The following is a 22,847-nucleotide window of genomic DNA, read 5'->3' as shown; positions in this document are numbered from 1 at the left end:
AGAGAGATCTATTTGTGGGTGGAGACCACGGTCCCTACCCAGCAAGGACAAACGTCTGGCCATGTAGAACATCACTTCAGAGAATTCACTGTGCCAAGTGATATTGCACATGCATGGCGACCTGTACTAACTATTTATGGCCATGCTGCTTTGATGGGGCCTTCTATGTGGTTCTAGTGTGGCACAGAAAGAGGATGCTTCACTCAACCACCTTCCCAGTATGAGCATGACTCAAGCAGTTCTATTAGTTGTCACAACCAAAAGGAAGGCAACTGACAAGTCACCTGGTTACACCAACCTTATTAGCCTAGCCTTGTGGTGGAGCCCAATGAATTCTCTCACAAATGGGGAGAAACAGAGAGACAATTGATCCCAGGTAACACGGCTGCCTGCAGGCTTGAAACCGATGCTTATTTTCAACTTGCTATAAAAACACTGAAGTGGAGATCTAGTATTTTATTAATAACATTTTGTGGATGCAGCAGTGTATCTCTTTGGGTCACATTAGACATTAGATCATAGCCCACACAAGCATTTCCATATTTCTATAAAGTTTGCATTAAAACACATTCAGCTCTTTCTCAGCATTTTACTGGACTCAATTGCCGTCATTATGAGTCTGTCCGTAGCAGCAGCGGGTTACCGCAAGACTCACCTTACCATTTCCGCCCCCTGATATCCTGGAAATACTGGGATATTACGGGCGGCGGAGGAACAGTAAGTTCCCACTCCCGTGGAGTCACTCCACAGGAATGGGAACACTGAAGCACTGGCACTGTTTGTCACAATGCTTCAGTGAAAAATCTGCGGGTAAGGGCTTGAGCTTCCAGCAGCTTAGGCCAGCCAGTAGTTCACTGCCCCCTACCGGCAGACTTGTAGTTTGCCGGTCTGGAAAAGATGCATGTAACTGTTGTTACCAGCCCTTTTTTCTAGACTAACAAACTTATAAGGTTCAATTTCATTTCTGTCTGGACCCTTTGTCCGAATGAGAGTCTAGGAGTTTTAGCATAAATACCACCCCACATATTGCAGAATCAGACACTAAATAGAGTTATAAGATGTAATATGCAATTAACTTTTCATTTATCTAGCTGAACTGTTTCAAAAGCAGAGCAAGCAGCTTATAAGACTTTAGAAAAAAGATAAAATCCCAGGCTATGCAAGTGCAGGAGACTATGAATTAAGTGATCCTTTGTAATAATTGTAAGGGTGCATAAGTATGAGTCTGACACAGTGGTAGCATGTTTGTTGGCAAAGACTTATAAATATAAAAGAAAATGCAAAAAACATATCTTGCCAAAGGTCCATGAAGGGTTGCCCTATCTCAACAAAAATATTAAGGAATCTGGTCAGGATGTCTGTAACGTAAAAGGTCCACTGTCCTTTGTGCAAACCTATTTCCGACCCTTACACTAAATTAACTAAGGAAAACAGGGCGTCTTCTTAATCCAGGTGGGGAGGCTTCTCTCTCTCCGGATGCGACCCCTTTTTTAAGTTCAGTTCATAACGTGAAACCACGACTGAACATTCTAAAATATACAAAAAGGGGGAGTCCCTACCCCTTGTTTCCAACTCAAAACTGTAGCGCCACGTCTGGTACACTCCCCTGCCAGACTTGGACGAAGAGTTCAGCACTCATGTTAATTTCTCTTTCTTCTAAAATGGGTCCTCAGCCCCTTGTTTTATCCTCTTGCTCTTCTTCACATGGTTCCCAGATCCCTCTGGGCTGACTTGGGGTTTCCCTGACTTCTTCTGCCATCCCTATGTGGGTCCTAGACCCTTTTTCACTCGCTCAGTTTCTCTCTCACTTGCTTTGGGTTTCAGCCCCTTCTAAGCGTCTCTTCCTTTTATGCCAGTGTCTGTACCCTGTGGCTTGCTTGTGTGGAACTTGCCCACCTTCATATGGGTCTCAGACCAAGGTGTGTTGCACTGTCCAACTGACAGACCTGGTTTACTCTCAGGGACGTCATTTCACCAAAATGCCTGGGGTAGCAGAAGTGACGTAACACGACCCTTGACCCCTGGTGACATCACAGGAAGTGATGTCATTTGACCCCACTCAGAAGTGATATCGCGGGATGCGATACGCAACCTTTCACCCATTGACAAAACAGGAAGTGCCAGCACATAGCATTGCACACTACAAAAAATATGGTTACGCTATCGCTATAATGTGATGTACATTTCATACAAGAATGGATCGCCATATGTATCGTTAAGATCAGTGTATATAGGTCCATATTACCAAATTACTGTGAATGCAAGCAGACGTCCATGACCAAATGATAATGATGTGTTATTATATAGCACTTACGCTTAAGCGCTTTATATAGAAAAAATATAACCAGAAATAAAAAATATAAAATTATAAAATAAGACCCAATATCACCCAACCTGTGTTGGTACTCATTTGCCGACCTCAGAAGGATGAAAGGCTGAGCTGAGGAATTTAAGAACAGATTAAATCATTGACTCACCTCCTGAAGTGTGCCTGAAATAAACCTTTAATGAGTCTAGCAATTATTGGATAGAATTCCAGAAAGACACATTATTTGGTATTCCTAATCTTTCTTATTTAGGGTCAGTGCTGAAAGTGTTAGACTTGCATCACTCCTTTTCTTCATTTTTTTAAGGGGCTTTAACAAGAAAGCCAGCCACTCCAGAACTAAAGAGCCACATGGTGCCGGCCACAGCCCGTGAGCTTACATGACCAAAAAAAAAAAAAAGGGTTTTCTTTTCTAGAGGTCGTAAGGGTGACCCACAGAGGTTGCAAGGGAGACCTCAGAGGTCGTAGTTGCGACCTCTGGCGACCCCTAAATGACATCCATGTTTACTCTCCTGCCAGGTATGGTTCTGCATATGATGTATCACACAATACATTTCAACTTGTCTTTCCTCTTGTACTTCTCTCGGGAATCTGACCCAATTTAGCTTCTGTAATTCCTTTGGGTCCCAGACCCCTTCACATCAGCCCTTCAGGACACTTGCTTCACTGCCCTGCCAAGTGATCACTGGACTGGCACATTGCTATGTCCTTATATTCCTTTTTGGGTCCTTGAACCACGTGACACTAGCTTAAATCTTCTTTGGGTCCCCGACCCTTCTCAGATTTCCCGTTAAGTTTCCAGCCTTTCTCACGAACCCAGGCAGCACCCATAGCATGATTCCGGGCTCCAGTTGCATGTCCTGCTCGGGCTCCTCCGGTTCTCTGGACGACTTTCTGCTTCATTTCTTCCTGCTCACTCTGTCTTTTGCGAACCTGCTTTGCTTTCAGAGTGTCAGACTGTGCAGCTCCATTCGGCGTGGCGGGCTGAGGAGCCCCCTTCAATTTCAGCATGTCAGGCTGCATGGCTTGGCTTCAGGAGGCATCCCAGTGTTTCTCGTGCTTGGGTTCTCTCTCGCTTCCCTTGGTCTGTCGGCTCGTGTCAGCAAAGTCTTCTTCAAAGAACAACCTGCCATCTCTCTACCACCTGACTCTGGCCTCAGAGTCAAATCAGACTTTAACCCGAGAGACAACTAAATACCAGCAGCCCTCATTACCTTTGAAAAATATATCAAACAAGGGAATAAAACATTACCGGATAATCCACGCAACCAATGCCACAAAATGACATCAGGAGAGCGCACTGCCCTCAAAAACCTTGCAGAAAATAAAAAACTGGTGATACAACCAGCGGATAAAGGTGGAGGAATAGTGGTCCAGAATACCACTCAATACAAAGGCATGGTACTAAAACTCCTAAATGATGCAGCTAACTACAAAAAGCTGAAGAAGGACACGACACTGGAAATAAAGAACATGATCCAGGAAGCGATATCTTTGACAGTGAACACAACAGGATTACTGATAAGGAGGCAGCCTTCCTGACCACTTCAGAAGAAAGAACGCTGCCTTTTTACGCACTCCCCAAACTACACAAAGATAAACTCATTCCTCCAGGCAGGCCGATAGTATCAGGATGCGGCTCCATCCTGGAGCCGATTCATAAATGTATTGAACATTTCCTGAAACCGCTTTGCCAAGAAATCCCAACCTACCTCAAAGACACAATGGCCACTATTACTCTGTTTGAAAACAAAATCTTCAATATGAACGAGGAGCTGTTAGTCACAATGGACATTGTCAGCCTCTACACCAGCATACCCCAAGATGCTCCGGTGGAATGCATGAGGCAATACCTTACACACCATATGCAATAGAGGAGGATTCAAACCATCTTCATAATAGAACTGCTCGAGTTAGCCCTGACCAACAACTATTTTCTATTTGAAGACACCTTCTAAGTACAAACTAGCGGGACAGCCATGGGCGCAGCCTTCGCCCCGAGCATGGCCATAATATTTATGGCTCAATATGAACTGATCCATTTTCTGAACAGCAACAACCCCTTCCATTACAAAAGACATCACTGGCACCGCTATATTGATGTCATCATCCTAATCTGGAAAGGTGGCAAACAAACCTTGGTCAACTTTCTGACATGGCTGAACAGACAAACTCAGGAAATCAGCAGCAATGTGGAGATAAACTTCCTAGACCTCGTGTCACGCTCATCTGGCTCCCACAGAGGCGTCGATCTGGACTGGACTGCTGCGGTCTCCACCAATGTGACGCATAGGGCCGAGATGACGGACTGGACTGGCCCACCTACCTTCGTTTGCTTGGCCTGTAGGAATATTATTCTGCAAATGGAGAAAGGGAATTAACCACCCGTGGAGTTGAGCGTAAATTCCCCCACCCCGCTGTTCTCCCCACTGATCACCTTGGATGTCCCCTCTTATAGTCTCACCTGATGATTTGAAAAGATGAGCTCTCCATCCTGCATTGAGCGCAGGGGCGCGTAGATAACCAGTTGCTTCACTGGCTCGAAGGAATTGGTGAGTTCCAGGACAATATTGACTCCGATATTCCCGGTAAGACGCCGTAAGTATGTAGTTCGTAAGAGTTTAAATGCCTGACTTTCACTCTTGCCCGATTCCTTGCAGGTTGCAGCTTGACCCTTCTGAAGAGTTCCTCATGGCAACCGGTAATATTCTGGTAAGGACTTGTATTATCCAACACAGTTTGATAAAATAATGTCCATGTGTAACCTGTTGCTTTCTCCCTTATTCAGGTGCTGAGAGAAAGTATGAAGTCTCGGGGAATAATGACTCCGGCGGTAAGATCAGGTAAGTCTTTTGTGGTGAGGAGGGTTCCCCTTGTTAGTCCCTTTGTATCACCTTGCTGTCCTTTTGTTTCCCTTTAGGGGCCGGGATTCGGCTAGGATGCAGTGGAAGCTGCGCCGACCCGTGAAGAGGAATAGTACCCCCGGTGGTAAAATCAGGTAAGTCTATGGGGGGTATTCCTCTGTGTATTCCCTTGGCTCTCCTTGCTGTTCTTGTCTTCTCCTTAGGTGCCGGAGTGCGGCGGGAACATGCAGGAGTATGCGGTGGAATGTGAAGATGCTGCGAAGGCCGGGGAGTTCAACGCGGCGCTGCAGCAGGCGAGGCGACACGCGTTAAATAACTTTCTTCCAGCTCGAAGGCGCGATGGATCGGGAATTCAGGTAAGGATCAAAGGTATTGCTCTTGTTCTAACCTTTTCTCCTTCTTTCTCCCTTTTTCTAGGAGCTCCAAACTCGAGGCGGGCGTGGCAGAAGACTGGATGCAGACTTGCAGGCACGGTGAGCGTTACGCTGCTGGATGCAGAATAACGCGAAGCGTATGCCGCTCTTCGGGCGTGGTTTAAATAGCCTCCAAAGTAGTCCCAGGTAAGTATTCCTCCCCAGCCCCACCCGAGTAAAAAGTAGTCCCTAGGTAAAATAGTCCCTTCCAAGCCTCTTTTGGCTTGGAGCTCTTGCAGCATGGTCTGCATCAGGTAAGTTTTAATCTATGAGCCTGGCGCCTATGCTGCCAGGACTGACTCTCCATATGAGCCTTGCGCCATAGGCGCCAGGACTGCACCCAAATAGCCCCTAGCAGGGGTTGTTGGGCTTGCTTGGGGTAACTTGATGCCTGCTTCCGGGGTTGCTGGACTTGGTCCGGGTCCCCGGGGGTAGGCATCATGAAAGCACTCTCTTCCCCCCCCCCCCCCTAAGGCCCCTCCTAAAATCGTTCTTCCCTGTGGTTTCGGTTTGTCTGGGAAATTTCGGTGGAATTTCTTCACCAATCGGGGTGCATGAACATGGTCACTAGGTTCCCATGACCTTTCTTGTGGTCCGTAACCTTTCCAGTCGATTAAATAAAAAAGTTTTGACTTTATCAGCTTGGAGTCCAGGATGTTCTTAACTTCAAATTCGGGTTCTCTGTCTACAAGGATGGGGTCTGGTGGCTTGGTTAGTCTTGTCCCTGGTTGCACTGGCTTCAAAAGTGACACATGAAAGACGGGATGAATTTGCATATTAGCAGGTAAGCCCAACTTGACAGCCACCAGGTTGATAATGGCCTTAATAGAGCAAGGTCCCAAATATCTGGGGTTAAAGGTCTGTGTTCCCTTTAGAGGTATAGGTTTTGTGGCTAACCATACTTGGTCCCCTATTTGGTATTGTGGAGAATCACTTCTATGCCGATCAGCATCTTTCTTGTATTTTTCTTTCGCGTGTTTTAAATGTGTAGTTGCTTCCTTAAAGGCTTGTGTAATCTTAGCGTGCAGATGGTCCACTGCGGGCATTTCTAAGTGTTGGGGTGAGTCAAGGTCTGAGGATCGAGGATGGTGCCCATATAAGGTATAAAAGGGGCTTTTGTCCAGTTCCAGAGTGTACTGAATTATTGTATGCATATTCGGCGATCCAAAGAATGCCTTTCCAATTACTCTCCGTCTGATGTAACATACAACGCAGGTATTCTTCGAGAGTCTGGTTGGTCCTCTCCGTTTGACCATCGGTCTGGGGGTAGTGACTGGTCGATAACCTCACATCGATTTGCGCCAATTGACAGCATTTTTTCCAAAAATGTGAAATGAATTGACTGCCCCGGTCAGAGACCAATACGGACGGAAATCCGTGTATGCGAACAAAGTTTTCGAGGAACTCCTTGGCCAGGATTGAAGAAGGTAATCCCTTTGAAGGAATAAAGTGGGTCATCTTGGAAAAAAGATCCACAATAACTAGAATGGTGTTAAATCCATTGCATGGGGGTAGATCAGTAATAAAGTCTAACGATAAGGAGTGCCATGGTGTAGGCGGAATGTCTGAAGGTTGTAAGAGTCCAACTGGTTCTTTCTTTTGACTTTTGTTTTGAGCGCAAATGCCACAAGACATCACAAATGATTTAATATCCTTTCTCCAGGTGGGCCACCAGAATTGTCTTTTAATTTTAGCTTCAGTTTTTGCAATACCTGGGTGCCCCTCCATTAGGGTATCATGATAACGGGAAATGACTAGCTCTTGTAGTTCCTTGTGTGGCAGAAATAGCCGTCCTTTGTAATAAGGCAGATCATTGGTGACAGAGTAGTCTGGGCCTTTCTTTATCCAGTCCTGCAAGGCTGTAGGATCAAAGAGTTGCTGGATCTTTACCTGAATGTCCTCTACAGTCTGTAGAGTAGTCATGCCAAGAATCCTTTGTTCGGGAATTGTAGGTACTGGTTCAGGGTTCACTTCTGCCTCTCCCATCCCTATTCAGGATAAGGCGTCTGCTTTCCCATTCTTACAACCTGCTCGATAGGTTATCACGAAATCGAACTCGGCAAAGAACAATGCCCATCGGAGTTGACATGACGATTGGGCCTTGGCTGTCTTTAAATACTGTAAATTCCGGTGATCGGTGATCACAGTAATGGTATGCCTGGCACCGAGAAGATAGTGCCGCCAAGCCTTGAAGGCGGATTTAATGGCTAATAACTCCTTATCGGTAACCGCATAGTTTAACTCAGGTGCCGAGAACTTTCGGGACCAAAACGCTACTGGGCGAAGCTAGCCAGTTTCAGGGTCCTTTTGAGACAGGACAGCTCCCATGGCTAGACTGGATGCATCAGTTTCCACTATGTATGGAAGTTCAGGGCGCGGGTGCTTTAATACAGGTGCAGACGTGAATTTCGCTTTCAGCTCTTCGAAGGCATTTTCAGCTTCTTCAGTTCACATAAAGCGTTTATTTTTTCGCAAGAGTGCTGTGATGGGATGTACAACATGTGAAAAATCCGGGATGAATCTGCGGTAGAAATTGGCAAAGCGGAGCATACTTTGTACTCCTTTAACTGAACTTGGTGATGGCCACTTAAGGATTGCGTCCACCTTTCGCGAGTCCATTCTGACTCCCTTTGGGGTCAGGATAAACCCAAGGAATTCAACTTCTGTGGCATGGAAAACGCATTTTTCCAGTTTTGCATATAGTTTGTGCTGGCGCAATTTCTCAAGGACTGCTCGGACGTGCTTCACATGGTCAGATTCTGAAGAGGAGTATACTAGAATATCATCGATATATACGACAACACAAACGTCAATAAGTTCACAAAGGACATCGTTCATGAAGTATTGGTAGGCTGCAGGTGCATTGCACAACCCGGAAGGCATCACTTGGTATTCGAATAACCCATACTTAGTGCGGAAAGCAGTCTTCCATTTGTCGCCCTCTTTTACAAGTACCAGATCGTATGCCCCCCGGAGATCTAATTTAGTGTATATGAAAAAGTCCTTCACTTGGTCTAGTAGCTCAGGGATCAGAGGCAATGGGTATCGGTTCTTAACAGTTATCTGGTTCAATGCGCGGTAGTCTATGCATGTTCTGAGGTCACCTTCCTTTTTGGGTAAGAAGAACAAAGCTGAAGATGCAGGGGACTTAGAAGGGTGAATAAAGCCATTGGCAAGGTACTGGTCTAAGTATTGTCGTAGGTGAAGGTTCTCAGGTTCCGTAAGGGCATAGATCCTGCTACAAGGGGGTTGTGCACCGGGGATGAGATTGATTTGGCAATCGTACGATCTGTGAGGAGGTAAGGTGTTTGCCTGTTCTTTTTGGAAGACATCCTGGAATTCTTAGTATTCAGGAGGTAGTTGCATGACTGCTGTGGTTCCTGTGGCCAGGCCTGCGCTCAGATTTTTCTTTGGGTAACAGGTTTGCGCACAATCTGGGAAGGTTATTCTCTTCTTTTGCTAATCAATACAAGGATTATGCGTTTCCAACCAAGGTATCCCCAGTATTATTTGGAAATGTGGGGCCTTGATTAGATCAAACACAATAGCCTCTCGATGCCCATCCGGACCCAATAATGTCATCTCTGCGGTGGAATGAGTTACAGGCCCAGAGGCAATTTCAGTTCCATCGACTGTGGTGATGACATCTGAGGTGGTTTTTCGGCAGAGAGGCAGATTCATGCTGGAAGCCAATTCGTAGTCCACATAGTTTCTTATGGCCCGCTATCAATGTATGCCCTTACTGCGTGCATACGCGATGGCTGCCCTGGATCTACGAGGACCATTGATATGATGAAATGCGAGGTCTGAGTATCCTTCTTCAAGCTCGGCAAGCGGACCTCTACGCTTGTCGGGCGTGGTCGTTTCCCGAGTCTGACTCCATATGGCTTTTATAAGCAGCTCCTACCACCTTCTTGGGTGGTTTTACAGGGCAATCCCATAGAAAATGCCCAGAAGTTCCACAATATAGACACAATTGCATTTGCCGTCTCCTTTCTCTTTCCTTCTGGGTTAAGGGTCCTTTAACCCCTCCGATTTGCATGGGTTCTGAAGCATCTGCTCCTTTGGGGTTACCGTGGGTTTTGACCAACACCCTGTTCTCAAACTTGGCTCGATCAGCCTTTCTGTTCTGAAGTCTGTGCTCTAACTGGACCACTAAGTCTATATATTCAGCACAGTCTTGAGGTGGGTTCACGACTTGAGCCAAGACATCCTTGAGTTCTCCTCGAAGCCCTCGATGAAATAACATGATTCATTTTACCTCAGGCCATCCAGTTTCCACTATCAACCTACTAAAGGTCGCGATGTAAGATAGAAGGTCCTGGTTACCCTGTCGTAGGGACAAAAGTTCGTTATCCAGGGCCTGTCCTTGGGAATGCCGGGCAAATAGTCTTCCCATGTTCATTTGAAAGCCCTGAAAATCCCAAAGAATTGGGTCATCCTGAGTAACTAGTGGAATTGACCAATCAGCTGCACTGCCGCTGAGATATGACAATACAAAGGCTACCTTGGCTTGATCGTTTGGGAAGGCTCCAGGTCTGCATAAAAAGTGCAAGCGGCATTGGTTCATAAAGACGGCGAACCTTTTGGGATCTCCAGCAAAGCGTTCGGGTGGAGCTAATGGAATATTTCCAGGTAGGTTTATTTGCACAGGGTTACTCGATAACGCAGGAGCTGAATTGCCCCCGGAACCAGGTAGGGGTGCTTGTCCAGCCTGGCTTTGCAATAGCTGCCTAGCAAGGTCATCAGTTCGCTCCTTTGACAAAATCACTTCTCTCCTAAGGGCATTGGTTTCTTGACGGGCGGAATGCACTTCAGCCTTCAGTTCCCCTAGTAATTGGGCCAATTGGTCAGTCTCTGAGGTATCCATGACGCCCGGATGGGAATTTGTAGGCTGGCTTCGCGTTCTGTTAAGCTCACCTGGCTCCCACAGAGGCGTCCATCTGGACTGGACTGCTGCGGTCTCCAATGTGACGCGTAGGGCCGAGATGACGGACTGGACTGCCCACCTACCTTCGTTTGCTTGGCCTGTAGGAATATTCTTCTGCAAATGGAGAAAGGGAATTAACCATCCGTGGAGTTGAGCGTAAATCCCCCCCACCCGCTGTTCTCCCCACTGATCACCTTGGATGTCCCCTCTTATAGTCTCACCTGATGATTTGAAAAGATGAGCTCTCCATCCTGCATTGAGCGCAGGGGCGCGTAGATAACCAGTTGCTTCATTGGCTCGAAGAAATTGGTGAGTTCCAGGACAATATTGACTCCGATATTCCCGGCAAGACGCCGTAAGTATGTAGTTCGTAAGAGTTCAAATGCCTGACTTTCACTCTTGTCCGAGTCCTTGCAGGTTGCAGCTTGACCCTATTGAAGAGTTCCTTGTGGCAACCGGTAATATTCTGGTAAGGATTTGTATTATCCAACACAGTTCGATAAAATAATGTCCATATGTAACCTGTTGCTTTCTCCCTTATTCAGGCGCTGAGAGAAAGTATGAAGTCTCGGGGAATAATGCCTCCGGCGGTAAGATCAGGTAAGTCTTTTGTGGTGAGGAGGGTTCCCCTTGTTAGTCCCTTTGTTTCACCTTGCTGTCCTTTTGTTTCCCCTTAGGGGCCGGGGTTCGGCTAGGATGCAGTGGAAGCTGCGCCGACCCGTGAGCGGAATAGTACCCCCGGTGGTAAAATCAGGTAAGTCTATGGGGGGTATTCCTCTGTGTATTACCTTGGCTCACCTTGCTGTTCTTGTCTTCTCCTTAGGTGCCGGAGTGCGGCAGGAACATGCAGGAGGATGCGGTGGAATGTGAAGATGCTGTGAAGGCCGGTGAGTTCAACACGGTGCTGCAGCAGGCAAGGCGACTCGCATAAAATAACTTCTTTCATCCAGCTCGAGGGCGCGATGGATCGGGAATTCAGGTCAGGATCAAAAGGTATTGTTCTTGTTCTAACCTTTTCTCCTTCTTTCTCCCTTTTTCCAGGAGCTCCAAACTCGAGGCGGGCGTGGCAGAGACTGGATGCAGGCTTGCAGGCACGGTGAGCGTTACGCTGCTGGATGCAGAATAACGCGAAGCATATGCTGCTCTTCGGGCGTGGTTTAAATAGCCTCCAAAGTAGTCCCAGGTAAGTATTCCTCCCCAGCCCCACCCGAGTAAAAAATAGTCCATGGGTAAAATAGTCTCTTCCAAGCCTCTTTTGGCTTGGAGCTCTTGCAGCATGGTCTGCATCAGGTAAGTTTTAATCTATGAGCCTGGCGCCTATGGCGCCACGACTGACTCTCCATATGAGCCTTGCGCCATAGGCGCCAGGACTGCACCCAAATAGCCCCTAGCAGGGGTTGTTGGGCTTGCTTGGGGTAACTTGATGCCTGCTTCCGGGATTGCTGGACTTGCTCTGGGTCCCCAGGGGTAGGCATCATGACACCTCGTTAATAAACCATCAAACGGGGTCCTCACGTGTACTCTGTTTACCAAAGAAACAGACAGGAACACCATCTTACACTATAAAAGCAACCACCCACAGAATCTTCAGGATAATCTTCCATATGGTCAGTTTCTTCGCCTTCGTAGAAACTGCACAGAGATGACACAGTACCAAAAACATGCCAACATTCTGCAAGAAAAACGACATGCTAGGGGGTATCCCAAAAAACTTCTCAGCCATACTAAAAAGAGAGACAAGTATACACCAAGAGAATCCCTGCTGACACCCAAGAACCGCAGCAGTGAAGACGACGGTGTCTTGACCTGTGTGTCCACATTTGGTCCGACCACTACCAAACTGAAAGGACTAATGAAGTTCTGGCCAATGGTACAGCTCAGCTTACCACAAGAGAAACTTCCTAGAATGGCACTCAACGCTCAAAAAATCTTAAGGACATACTGACCAACGAAGGAATGAGCAAAAAGAACATCAGATCCTTAACTTGGGACATGAGGGAAATTAAAAGGCCACTATCCCTGCAGGATGTGCTCATGCTGCAGGTTTACCAGAAAAATGTCCTCCTTTCTGATTCAAGATAGGGTCTGGAATATTCGACACTTCTCCAATTGCAAAACAACCAATGTAATCTATGCAATAGAATGTCCTTGTGGACTAAGATATGTTGGACAAACAAAAAGAAATGTCTACAAAAGAATAGGGGGCGCATCGGTTCAGAATTCGATGCAGAACTCTATCAGCCCCCCCTGGTGCCACACTATGTCGAATTCCAAGATGGCCCTGACGATCTACTATGGTGGGTCCTTGACATGGTATCTACCTCCTCCAACACTACCAGTGCCCTCAACCATAAAGAGTCCCATCTGGGGTGCCGGCAAGCATAAATATATTTTGCAAATCCAAGACCCAGACGTAAAGATCATGTAATTTAGGAGGCCAGTGACTGTAGGAATATATGCAACTTAGACAGCATTTATGAAAACAACAAAGAATTGGTTTGGTTTTCGTTTCAGTCACAAATTTGTCACACCTGAAAAGATCTAGGCGATCTTTCCGCAAAAAGAATGTGGATTGTTTATTTTACTTTATTTTTCCACTTTTGTATATGTCACTGTAAATATGTCATTGTAAATAATTAGGGCTGTACATATATATATTTTTTTCTTTTAGACTAAGCCCTCAAGCATGAGAAGATGAATGTGATATTTTGTTTATATTTAATGTATGCACCACTGCGAATAAGTGTTGTTGTACTGCACATTATTTTTGTCTCATTGGTTCTGCTTTATCTTTTTATGCATATATAAAATACATACAAGTATATGTTTGGCTGAAGTTGTTTGAATTTATAGACTCAGGCTAAATGATTCTACTTAAGTGTGACAAGTTCCTTGAATAGTTCCCTTGCCCTCAATTGTTTGACTTTCAAAGCAAGGACAAGGAAGGAATAAGTTTGTGCCTCTCCTAAATAGAAGAGGGGCACCACTAAAGCATTCTATGGAAAGGGGAACATCGTATTGTTTAAAATACTCAACCATAAAGAGGCCTGGTGGATGTTCAAACTAAACTCTATAACCAATGGTCTCAATGAGGCATCACCCAATGGCCCATATGGGTAGCTCCCCACCCACCCCCGAGACCGGCACCCTATAATATGGGTACAGCACGTCTGCTTATCCTCCCAAGTTGTTCCTGTCCCTCTATCTAGTCAAATATGCCAGTCACCTATTTGAACATGACTATACAACACTATTCGCTTTCCTAGCTGCTTTCCCTACCCTTTAGGAATACCAGCATTTGCTTTCTAGCCTTGATGTACCCTGAAGTTATATACAGCTTTCTTCCCAAGCCCTGGAACTATGCCCTGTGACCACGGGACAGTCGTGCACAGTTTTCTAGATCTCCTTGGTTACCAAATCCAGCTCTAACGCGTATGATGTGTACAGAGGGTATCCTACACTTTCCGACGCATGTGCTTTTGCTCACACGCACAATGCTCCTGCACCAGTAATTGCAGCGAGCACCCCCGCCTCCACTATAGTAGGCTTGGGTTTATTTCCAGGGCGGGTCACATCCAGAACACAGCCCTAGGGGCCGCTATCCACCCGTTCATTGTAGCCCCTGGCACTACGTACAAGCGTGCTGTACGCATGCACGCAGGGAGAATGGCTTCTCTCGCGATGCATGTGCACTCCGCTTCCATGACCCAGCTCGGCTTTAATTTAAACATGAACCTCGCTAGAAGCGGCAAGCAGCCATTGCTTCCAGCTACTCGTCCGGCTACTTAATACAGCCCGCCCAGGTATGAACCAATACCCGCTCTTACCCATTTTTTCGTAAGACTCTGCAGAGTCCATGCATGATCTGGAAGTAATCTGGTCCCTCCCTCTTTTTAGGACCTCGTACTTGCCAACTATACTCTGCCTACGCTAGGCGCCCTGTGACAGATCTCGACTATAACTCTCCATCTTCTCTGCAGGGGGGACATCAGAGCGTTAACCAGCAAATTGGAATCTGCTCATACCCTAGATGCATGGTAACTACTGGCAGGTTTCAGACCTTACTTTACTGTTTGACAAACCTGTATAGATTTTATCCACACGTCTTCCACAGCGCCACCATCCCAGAGCCAGTCTATTTCAGACTCCCTGACCCCAGGAGCAAATTAAGAAAATGGTATTACAACCCCTGCAGAGAGATCCAGGTCCCAACACAAAGGTCAGTGCCCTTCCACCACACACGTATTGTCTTTATGTGTCAGCAGATTTACCTGCTTTTTTTAATGTCATTTGAGTTTATATCACATACGTGAATACACACACAACATGGCTAATGCCTGCCCTTTTATATGTTCCTTCTGTAGGGAGACCTTCCCAGTCCACAGAAGAAGGTTCTTGAACTTAATCTTGCCGAAACGTCCAGGGGCCTACTAATGTCTCCATTTAGGCTACCCCCTACTACATCTGAACCATCGATTCAAACCCAGACATTGACCTTTGATTAGGCCACCCTTTTTGTGTCCGGCTTTTGCAACTATGTACTCATATAGATTGCTGTAACATGACTGTTGAACTACACAAGTCAATGGAGATGAAGGATTTGTTCACAAATAGCACTTTATACCATTGAGTTCTTGCTGCTCTTATCACCAAAAATACTGTTTTTCAGATTATAAACAGAACAAGACAGCCAATAAATACTGGTCAATTTGATAAAAACCTGTATCTTCTATTGTTTAGTATGGTTGAAAATAATGTGCATGTTACACTTAAATCGCCTTACAGTGTACGCCTCCTGACAAAGACATAAGTCTGTTTACCAAATTGATAGGAAAACAGTAAAACACTAAGGGTAGGACACCCCCCGCCCCCTGTATCTAAGCACCTCTGCAGACGGCAGATTTGTTTTGCCGGTCTTCAGCTTCTTCCTGTGGTTTCACCTTTGCAGCGTTCAAACTACCCTCTCAGTTCTGAGATACTGATCATGACCAGCCATATGACCATGCAAACATTTCCCATATTTTTTCACACTTTTAACAAATAACTCCGACATGATTGTTTTTTTTAAAATAGTGTTGATTGCATGAAAATTGAATTCCACTTTTTGGTCACTCCTAATAACTGACAACATGTCGTAATAGGGTTTGAAAGTTGGCAACATTATTTGAGTAGTTTGTTGGGGCCCACTGTAGCAGGCTAAACATATACAAACCTAATAATATATGTTATGTTGAAATACATCACATCAATTGTATGAATATGACTGGGAAGATCCTACACCGAAGGAACCTTACAGCAAACAACAGTGTTGCTGCGACTTTTGTGAGCATAAGGCCCCAAACACTCTTCAAAATTCTAGAAGTGCTGGTGATTGAAACAGAAATCTTAATTTGCAAGAGTGGACCCCTTGTAATCACTCCGTCATTCAAGAGATTTACTTTGGGCAGAGCACATCAAATCTCATAGGTTCCTTTTAAAACATACATCATCGATATATATCACATGGCATAAAGGATTATGTGCATATTTACATAAACCAATATGAAGAATCGGAATCATTGGCAGGAATCCCAAAAACACCAGCACAGATCTCAATCCGGCTATTCTTCACATAAAACGGGGAGATAGTACAGGATCACTGGGTCAAAAGAACCAGCATTAGCACCCGGGACAGGGGAGCCAGCCAATCAGGTGGCTGGTAACGAGGGCGGACACTACCAGTTAAAGCCTGCATTCTATGCTGCCTGATGGCCGGCTCCCCCATACTCCACACCATGGGGCATAGGTTTCTGTGGTGGAAAGAAGTGGCTGCTCCCATCTCTGCGAAAAACAAGGGCTGCTGAGAGCTGTACCTGTATATCTCTGGTACTGCTGTACACATTTGCTGCGAGCATGAATTGAAGGTGTCAGGAATTGTTAACAAGAAATGGCATGGTATTCCGTGTAACACACCTTGGACTGCATTTTACCTACTAGCAAGAGGGGCAGGTGAGGTGTTCCTGAGCAACCGAGAGGATCTGGACCTGAAAGATTCCACTGAAGAAAATCCACAATGCTGTGAACAACTGCATCAAGGTACTTTGTTGATCCATAACAAGAGATGTTCACTAGCAACCTTCTGATCATAGGTACTTAATGCTTATTTACCCCAAAAATGGTTTGGTAAGATTCTTTGATTTAAAAAAAAAAAAAAACCTTTTCCACCATTTACCTTCCCAATCCTTTCCCTCATGAATGCCCTATCCCAGCTTGCCCCATTGAACAAGGCTTTGTCTTTTGCCATCCCATTAATTTGATTTATTTGTTACTTTGATATTGACCTATCTGGACGTTCTCATCTTTTTTTAAACTTACGTTTAACACTACCAAACTATATTAGCAATCCTCCACACAACTGGTGAAACACTACAGCTCGGCCACACCAAATGAGGCAAATTGTTTACTTGGGGTAAAATCAACATATGTTTGAGTAATGGATTGATTCAGTTTACCAGGTTGTAATGTCCTTTCTCTGACTTCCGTTCTTGGAGAAGGGTGGGAAATGCCATATAAGCTCATTTTTGCTACGGAAAAACTTTTCAGAGGAATTATAATAGTGTGGACCTCGGAGAGGGTGTTCCGTCAGAGGCCAGAACAGAGGAGAGCAAAGAACTGGGCAGACTAGAACCTGAGCTTCCAAATGAGATGGGCCTGAGGCCATTAACACAAAGTAACATTTAGAACCTCAGAGAGTACAACAGCAATGAAGCCAATAAGAGAGGAGCTTCCACATATTAACCCCGAGAAGAAATACAGACCCTACCTACTGTGGAGGAAAAGGCGGGTCTGTGCAATTCATGGATAAACTTGTTCAAGTACCGTCCCGTCCCTTGGTGTCATGTTCACAAATTATATGTACTTTATAAGTGGGAATTAGATAAATGCCTCAAATTCTCATGGTTTGAGCTCAGTCATGTGGATGTGACGTTCAATAAGGGTAAAACAAGGAGGTAGGACAGGTCTTTGGAAGAAGAACATTATATTAAAAGGTTACTGCAAATGGTAGTGACAGTTTGACAATTTATCATTGCAATGCTCACCTGAATGATTCAATGCTTAATGTGATACCTGATGCATTGGAATAGGGCCAAATAGATGGCATGTTGCTCTATTATAGATAGGTCACTATACACACCAATATACAAACAATGACAGCTTAAATTCTAGTTACTAAAACACACAAAAAAATACAAAGTCAGAAAAGGAGATTTTTTCCTAGAACTTGAACGTTGTTACCATAAACCTATGGGGTGACATAACATCTATAAAACAAGGATGAATCAAAATGAATCTGAAACCTATAAAAGCAAACCACACTCTTCTCTTAAAGGAGACCCAGGGAGAAATGGGTTTCACAAATTACGTAAAACACGTGGTGGCAAAGGAGACATTAGTTCCAATGCGTTCCTTAAGTAAAGCCCAATTTCCATTGGTGTTCAGGATGTTTGGCAAACATACTAAACCATGTGAAAGAATCAATGTGCTCTAAATGATGAGTGCCCATCCATCTCAAAATATATTCACAAGTCCAAGTGCTACTCAAATATAATCAAAGTAAAATGTTGGTTAGAAAATTTGAAACAATAGTCTACTGATGCAATAACGCACAACTACTTACGGCCTATACAACACAGGCAAATCTGACGGAATGCTTTCAGGGGCATTAAAAAAAAAATAAACATGTTTAATCACATTAGATCCAAAAATAAGGCCTGTCTCTCATAAGTAAAATCTGTAGAATACAACTGTATCCAGGTGGCAAAGCAGAAAATGACTAAAAGAAAAGAAGCAGGTAAACTAACATGCGCGTAGAAACAAACGAATTTCGATGTAAATAACTAAGTAGGCGCATACAGTTACTTGTAGTATTTCCACGTCATTTATTGAATGTGATCTTTTGAAATGTTTCAGATTTGGTGGTAGGCGAAACAAAGCATGTTTATGATGCCAATAAATACAGTTTATTCCATGCAATTCTCCATATTAGCACGAGACACTGCAGCGTCGTCATGCTATCATAAGCAGGCCAACTAAAAATATACAGTGCCTAACAAATATCTAGCTTTCAAAAGTAGTCTGAAAAATATATCAACCTTGGTTAAATACATTTTAATTTATTTTGTAATATAGGGAAAGTTGGGAAAATATTCCCAAAAATAAGGCCCTGAAATCCCTCTTAAAAAGCGACCTATAGGCATTCAAATTCTGTGGATTTCGGAGAGCTACAGTCTACTAAGCCTTTTCTGGACGCACATTCAAGCAATGTGAATCATTTTTGAACAGGTTACAAATAAAATCTACAAAAATGTACATTACTTATGATAATTTAAATATAAACACAATTTTGAAATACTTTCTTTAAACAACAGAAACCGACAAGTTTAGTGGCATGACACTGACCAGGCTAAAAGCACTGTATATTCGAATTAACGATTAAGGACACAGCAGTGAACAGGTAACAAAGTATAGCGCTTACTGAGTGCTGATGTGGGAATGTGCCAACAGGGGAAGATCCGTACATGCCAGGGAGGTAGGACGAGTGACTCTATGGAGCGAAAGAAGTTACATCAGTCTGGGAATTCATCCCAATGGCAGAAATATACAATTCCCCACGTATCAAAACATGGGAGCAACTACTGTCTTTATTGAAAATACATTTATTGTTTTGACATGCAAGCTTTCTGGTAATTTAGAAAAGCATGCTCTGGCTCCTAAACTTCTTAATGCATCACTAAAGGAAATAAATAATGGTTGAGAACAGTTTAACAAAATACTTTATGTAAGAGTCACAGAACCTTTGCTCCATGTCTGTTTAATAATAAAATAATTACCTTTTAAATGATAATGTGACATATTAAAAGCATGTACTGAATATCGGCCTGGCTGTCCTGGAAAGTTTTGATTGATACCATGGATTACTTCAATCTGCACTCTACACAATGTTCCACTTGTCCGACTTCCTCTCAGTTATTTTCTTCCTTATTTTGCCACATAGCTAGCTAACCTCGCAGCCTTAATTGTACTGACAAGTCTTTGCTCACATGGTTTAAACAAAAAATGAAAATGAGGTGTTTTCAAAGATGTAATCGTTTTTATTTAATTCATTGTTACATAGAAAGGTCAGAAGATGATGACAAATTGAAATGTTTTCAGTAAAGTTTTGTGTAATGTTGCCTAGAGGTAACCACGGTCATTTTAGTTTAACAATTGTGGTCAGTGTAAGGAAATTATAAATTGCTCACCATAGTGACTAACGTGCTCCTAATCCATATTCCTCTTTACTCCATACTGTATGGGCGTCTCTTGCTAGGGACAGGAGACGGAACCTTTTCCACATGTTCTTCCCCTTTAAATTTAGAGAAGCACGGGGGCTCGGCCCTGGGAGCATGCGCTCCCCTGACTCTACCCACCAGCGCCACTCCTCAGTCCCCATTGACGCATTGACAGTATTACCATTGCCTAACGACACCAGTTTTATTAGGGGCTAGGATGGTGGGAAGTATGGAGGGAAGGGGTCTATGGACTAGGGGTACGGTAGTCACTACGGTGAGTAAATTATAATTAGTCCTACGTCATGTCCCCTTTCCTCCATACTGTATGGGGGATTACAACTGAATGTAGTCCCAGGGAGGAGAGGTGACCCTCCTTAAGAAAACAAGTTCCTTAATACTGCCTGCCCATATGCAGCGTCTGACCTCGAGCTGGCATCCAAACAGCAGTGCTTGCAGAAGGCCCAAGGAGTGGCTCATGTGGCCGCCCTGCTGATAACCTGCCACCGAACATGGAATGTGGCTGCCGTGGCCTTGGCACTGATAGCGTGGGCATGCATGTTTGCCGGAAGCGGTTTGTGCTGCCCCTCATAGGCCTCCTTGATGGCCGAAACCATCCGTCTTGCATGGAGGCCTTAGAAGCCGGATATCCCGGCTTTGACCCCCGAAGTTTACAAAGAGAGCCTCAGATTTGCGGAAGCTCTTGGTTCTGTCCAGGTAGAATTTTAGAGCACGCCCAACAGCTAAACAGTGCAGTACCCTCGGAGCATCGTCCTTGGGGTCCGCAAAAAAAGTGGCTAGCACTAGCTCTTCATTTAGGTGCAACAAAGAGACTACTTTAGACAAGAACGCAGGATGCGTTCTAAGGACCACCTGGTCCCTGGTAAAAGGTAGTGTAAGGCTTCGAAGCCACAAGAGCTTGGACCTTGCCGACCTGGCATGCAGATGTAAGATCCACCAGTAGGGCTGTCTTGATGGAGACTAGCCCGATGTCCGCGGACGCCATTGGCCCAAGGCGCCCAACACTATGTTGAGGTCCCACACATGGTGTGGCTTCTTGATAGGCAGGTAGAGCCTGGTGAGGTCTGCCAAATGTCTTAACCACTGGGTTGGAGGAAGAGAAAACTTCCTCCTCCGAGTTCCGGTAGGCTCTGTTGGCCGGCAGATAAGTGCAGCAGGTCTCTATTTGCACCCCCGAATGGACGAGGAGTGCAGCAGAGAAGGATAGCACGTAGTCCAATGTGCAAATAAGAGGATCAACCTCCTTAGACTGAGCTTAGTGGCGAAACCTAGACCACTTGCCTTTGTACTGGCTCCTAGGAGCATCGCTCCTAGCCCCTAGAAGCTTCAATGTTACCTGTTCATTAACCATGCTGCGAAGGCTAACTTCTGAGGGGCGGGGTGGATGACCCTGCCCCCCTGTTGCGATCGTAGGTGGGAAGGGCCCAATGGGAGGTGAATCGGAGGCTGATCTGACAGGCTGAGCAGCTGCGAGAACCAGAACCATGGTCTCGCAGGCCACCACGGAGCTATCAGAATGATACTGAGGGGTCAGGACTCCCTTATCTTGCAGATCAACCTGTGTACCAGGGGAGTGGGAGGAAATGCATATGCGTTCATGCTGTTGCATTGTAACTGTAACGCATCGCCCAGGGACCCTAGCCTCTGTCAGGATGCAAACTGAGGGCACTTCCTGTTGTACCGGGTAGAGAAGAGATCCATCTGGGGATGCCTGAAGAGACGAAACTCCATGGCTGCTGTGGTTGTCCAGGGTAGCCACCCAGCCCTCCAAGGAAGAATCTGTGGTGATGGTAAACTGTGGTGCTGATTGCCGGAAGGGTCTGCCGCTCCTCAGGTTCCAGTCTGTGCTCCACCAGATCAGGTCCTGCTGGAGAAAAGGAGGAATGCTTACGAGTTCCACCTGGGAACCCCGCTCCTGAATCCATGAGGCCGAGAAGGTCAGCTGTAATCTTCTCATTTGGAGCCTTGTGTATGGCACTGCCAGTAGGCATGCTGCAATGATACCCAAGAGGTGCTGGTAGCACCATACTGAGGTCGCTGCTCTGCTGAGAAAATGACCCGTGGCCCTCTTGATGGCTGTGATCTTGTTCTGTGAGGGAAAAACTCTCTCGGATCTCATGTCCCAAATGAGACCCAGGAAAGCCAGACTCTGTGTCGGCTGCAGCTGTGACTTCTTCAGATTGATGGCGAATCCCAAATTGTGTTGCGTAGTAATGAGGGCGAAGGAGGTGTCACGGACAGCCTCCAGGGATTTCGCCCTGACGAGCTAGTCTAGGTATGGATAGATATGGTGACCCTGGGCCCTGAGAAGGGGTGCAAATGCATTGCTAAGCCTGGTAAAGACCATGGGGGATGAATGGAGGACAAAGCGTAGAACCTTGTATTGGAAACGGAAGCTCATGATCCTGAATCTCAGAAAGGATCAATGAGGCTGCCAAATCAGGACGTGTAGGTATGCGTCCTTCAGATCCAAGGAGCACATCCAGTCTACCTTGCACAGTGTCTCCGCAATAAGCGCTGGGGTAACCATTTTGAACTTTTGAAGAGAGGGAAAAGTTCAGAGTGGAAAGGTCTAACATAACTCTCAGGCCAGCCTGGTTCTTCTTTTGCATGGTGAAAATCCTGGAGTAGAAGCCCATGCCCTGCTCGGAGGCTGGGACTTCTTCCACTGCCTGGCTCTCTATGAGCGATCGAATTTCCGCCAACAGAGTTGTTGTCCCAATCTGTGAGAGTGGAGGGGAGGAGAGAGGAGAGGGAGAAACTAGTAGGTGGTAGCCTGTGGACACTACTGACAGGCTCCAGGCGTCAGTGAACCTCGTGTGCCAAAAAAGTGCGTGAAGGGCAAGCCTGCCCCCCAACGGAGACACGTGGACCTGGAGGGTAGTGTCATGTCTTTTTTCCCCTCTGAGACTGGGGCTGAGGAGCAGGACTGAAAGAAGCCCTTATTCTCCGCCTTGTGTTGTTTGTGGTGGTGCTGACTTGGAG

At 45.5% G+C, this 22,847-nt stretch overlaps 1 protein-coding gene across 2 annotated transcripts in view; it reads right to left on the bottom strand.

The window, feature by feature from the left end:
• Positions 1–22,847, bottom strand: part of IGF2BP2 (insulin like growth factor 2 mRNA binding protein 2) — a 1,316,273-nt gene that overhangs the window by 347,003 nt on the left and 946,423 nt on the right. Inside the window, exon 11 of one of the 2 annotated variants that reach the window (XM_069615761.1) lies at positions 19,049–19,117. The exons of the other annotated variant lie outside the window; for it this stretch is intronic. Within the exon in view, the coding sequence (XP_069471862.1) occupies positions 19,049–19,117 (69 nt within the window). The remainder of the gene's footprint in view (positions 1–19,048; positions 19,118–22,847) is intronic. 2 annotated transcript variants of the gene reach the window in all.

Source organism: Ambystoma mexicanum, chromosome 9, assembly GCF_040938575.1.
Source record: "Ambystoma mexicanum isolate Mex_15411 chromosome 9, UKY_AmexF1_1, whole genome shotgun sequence".
NCBI classification, from domain to species: domain Eukaryota; kingdom Metazoa; phylum Chordata; class Amphibia; order Caudata; family Ambystomatidae; genus Ambystoma; species Ambystoma mexicanum.
The sequence above is the reverse complement of the archived record's forward strand: the minus strand, read 5'-3'. Positions and strand labels throughout refer to the sequence as shown.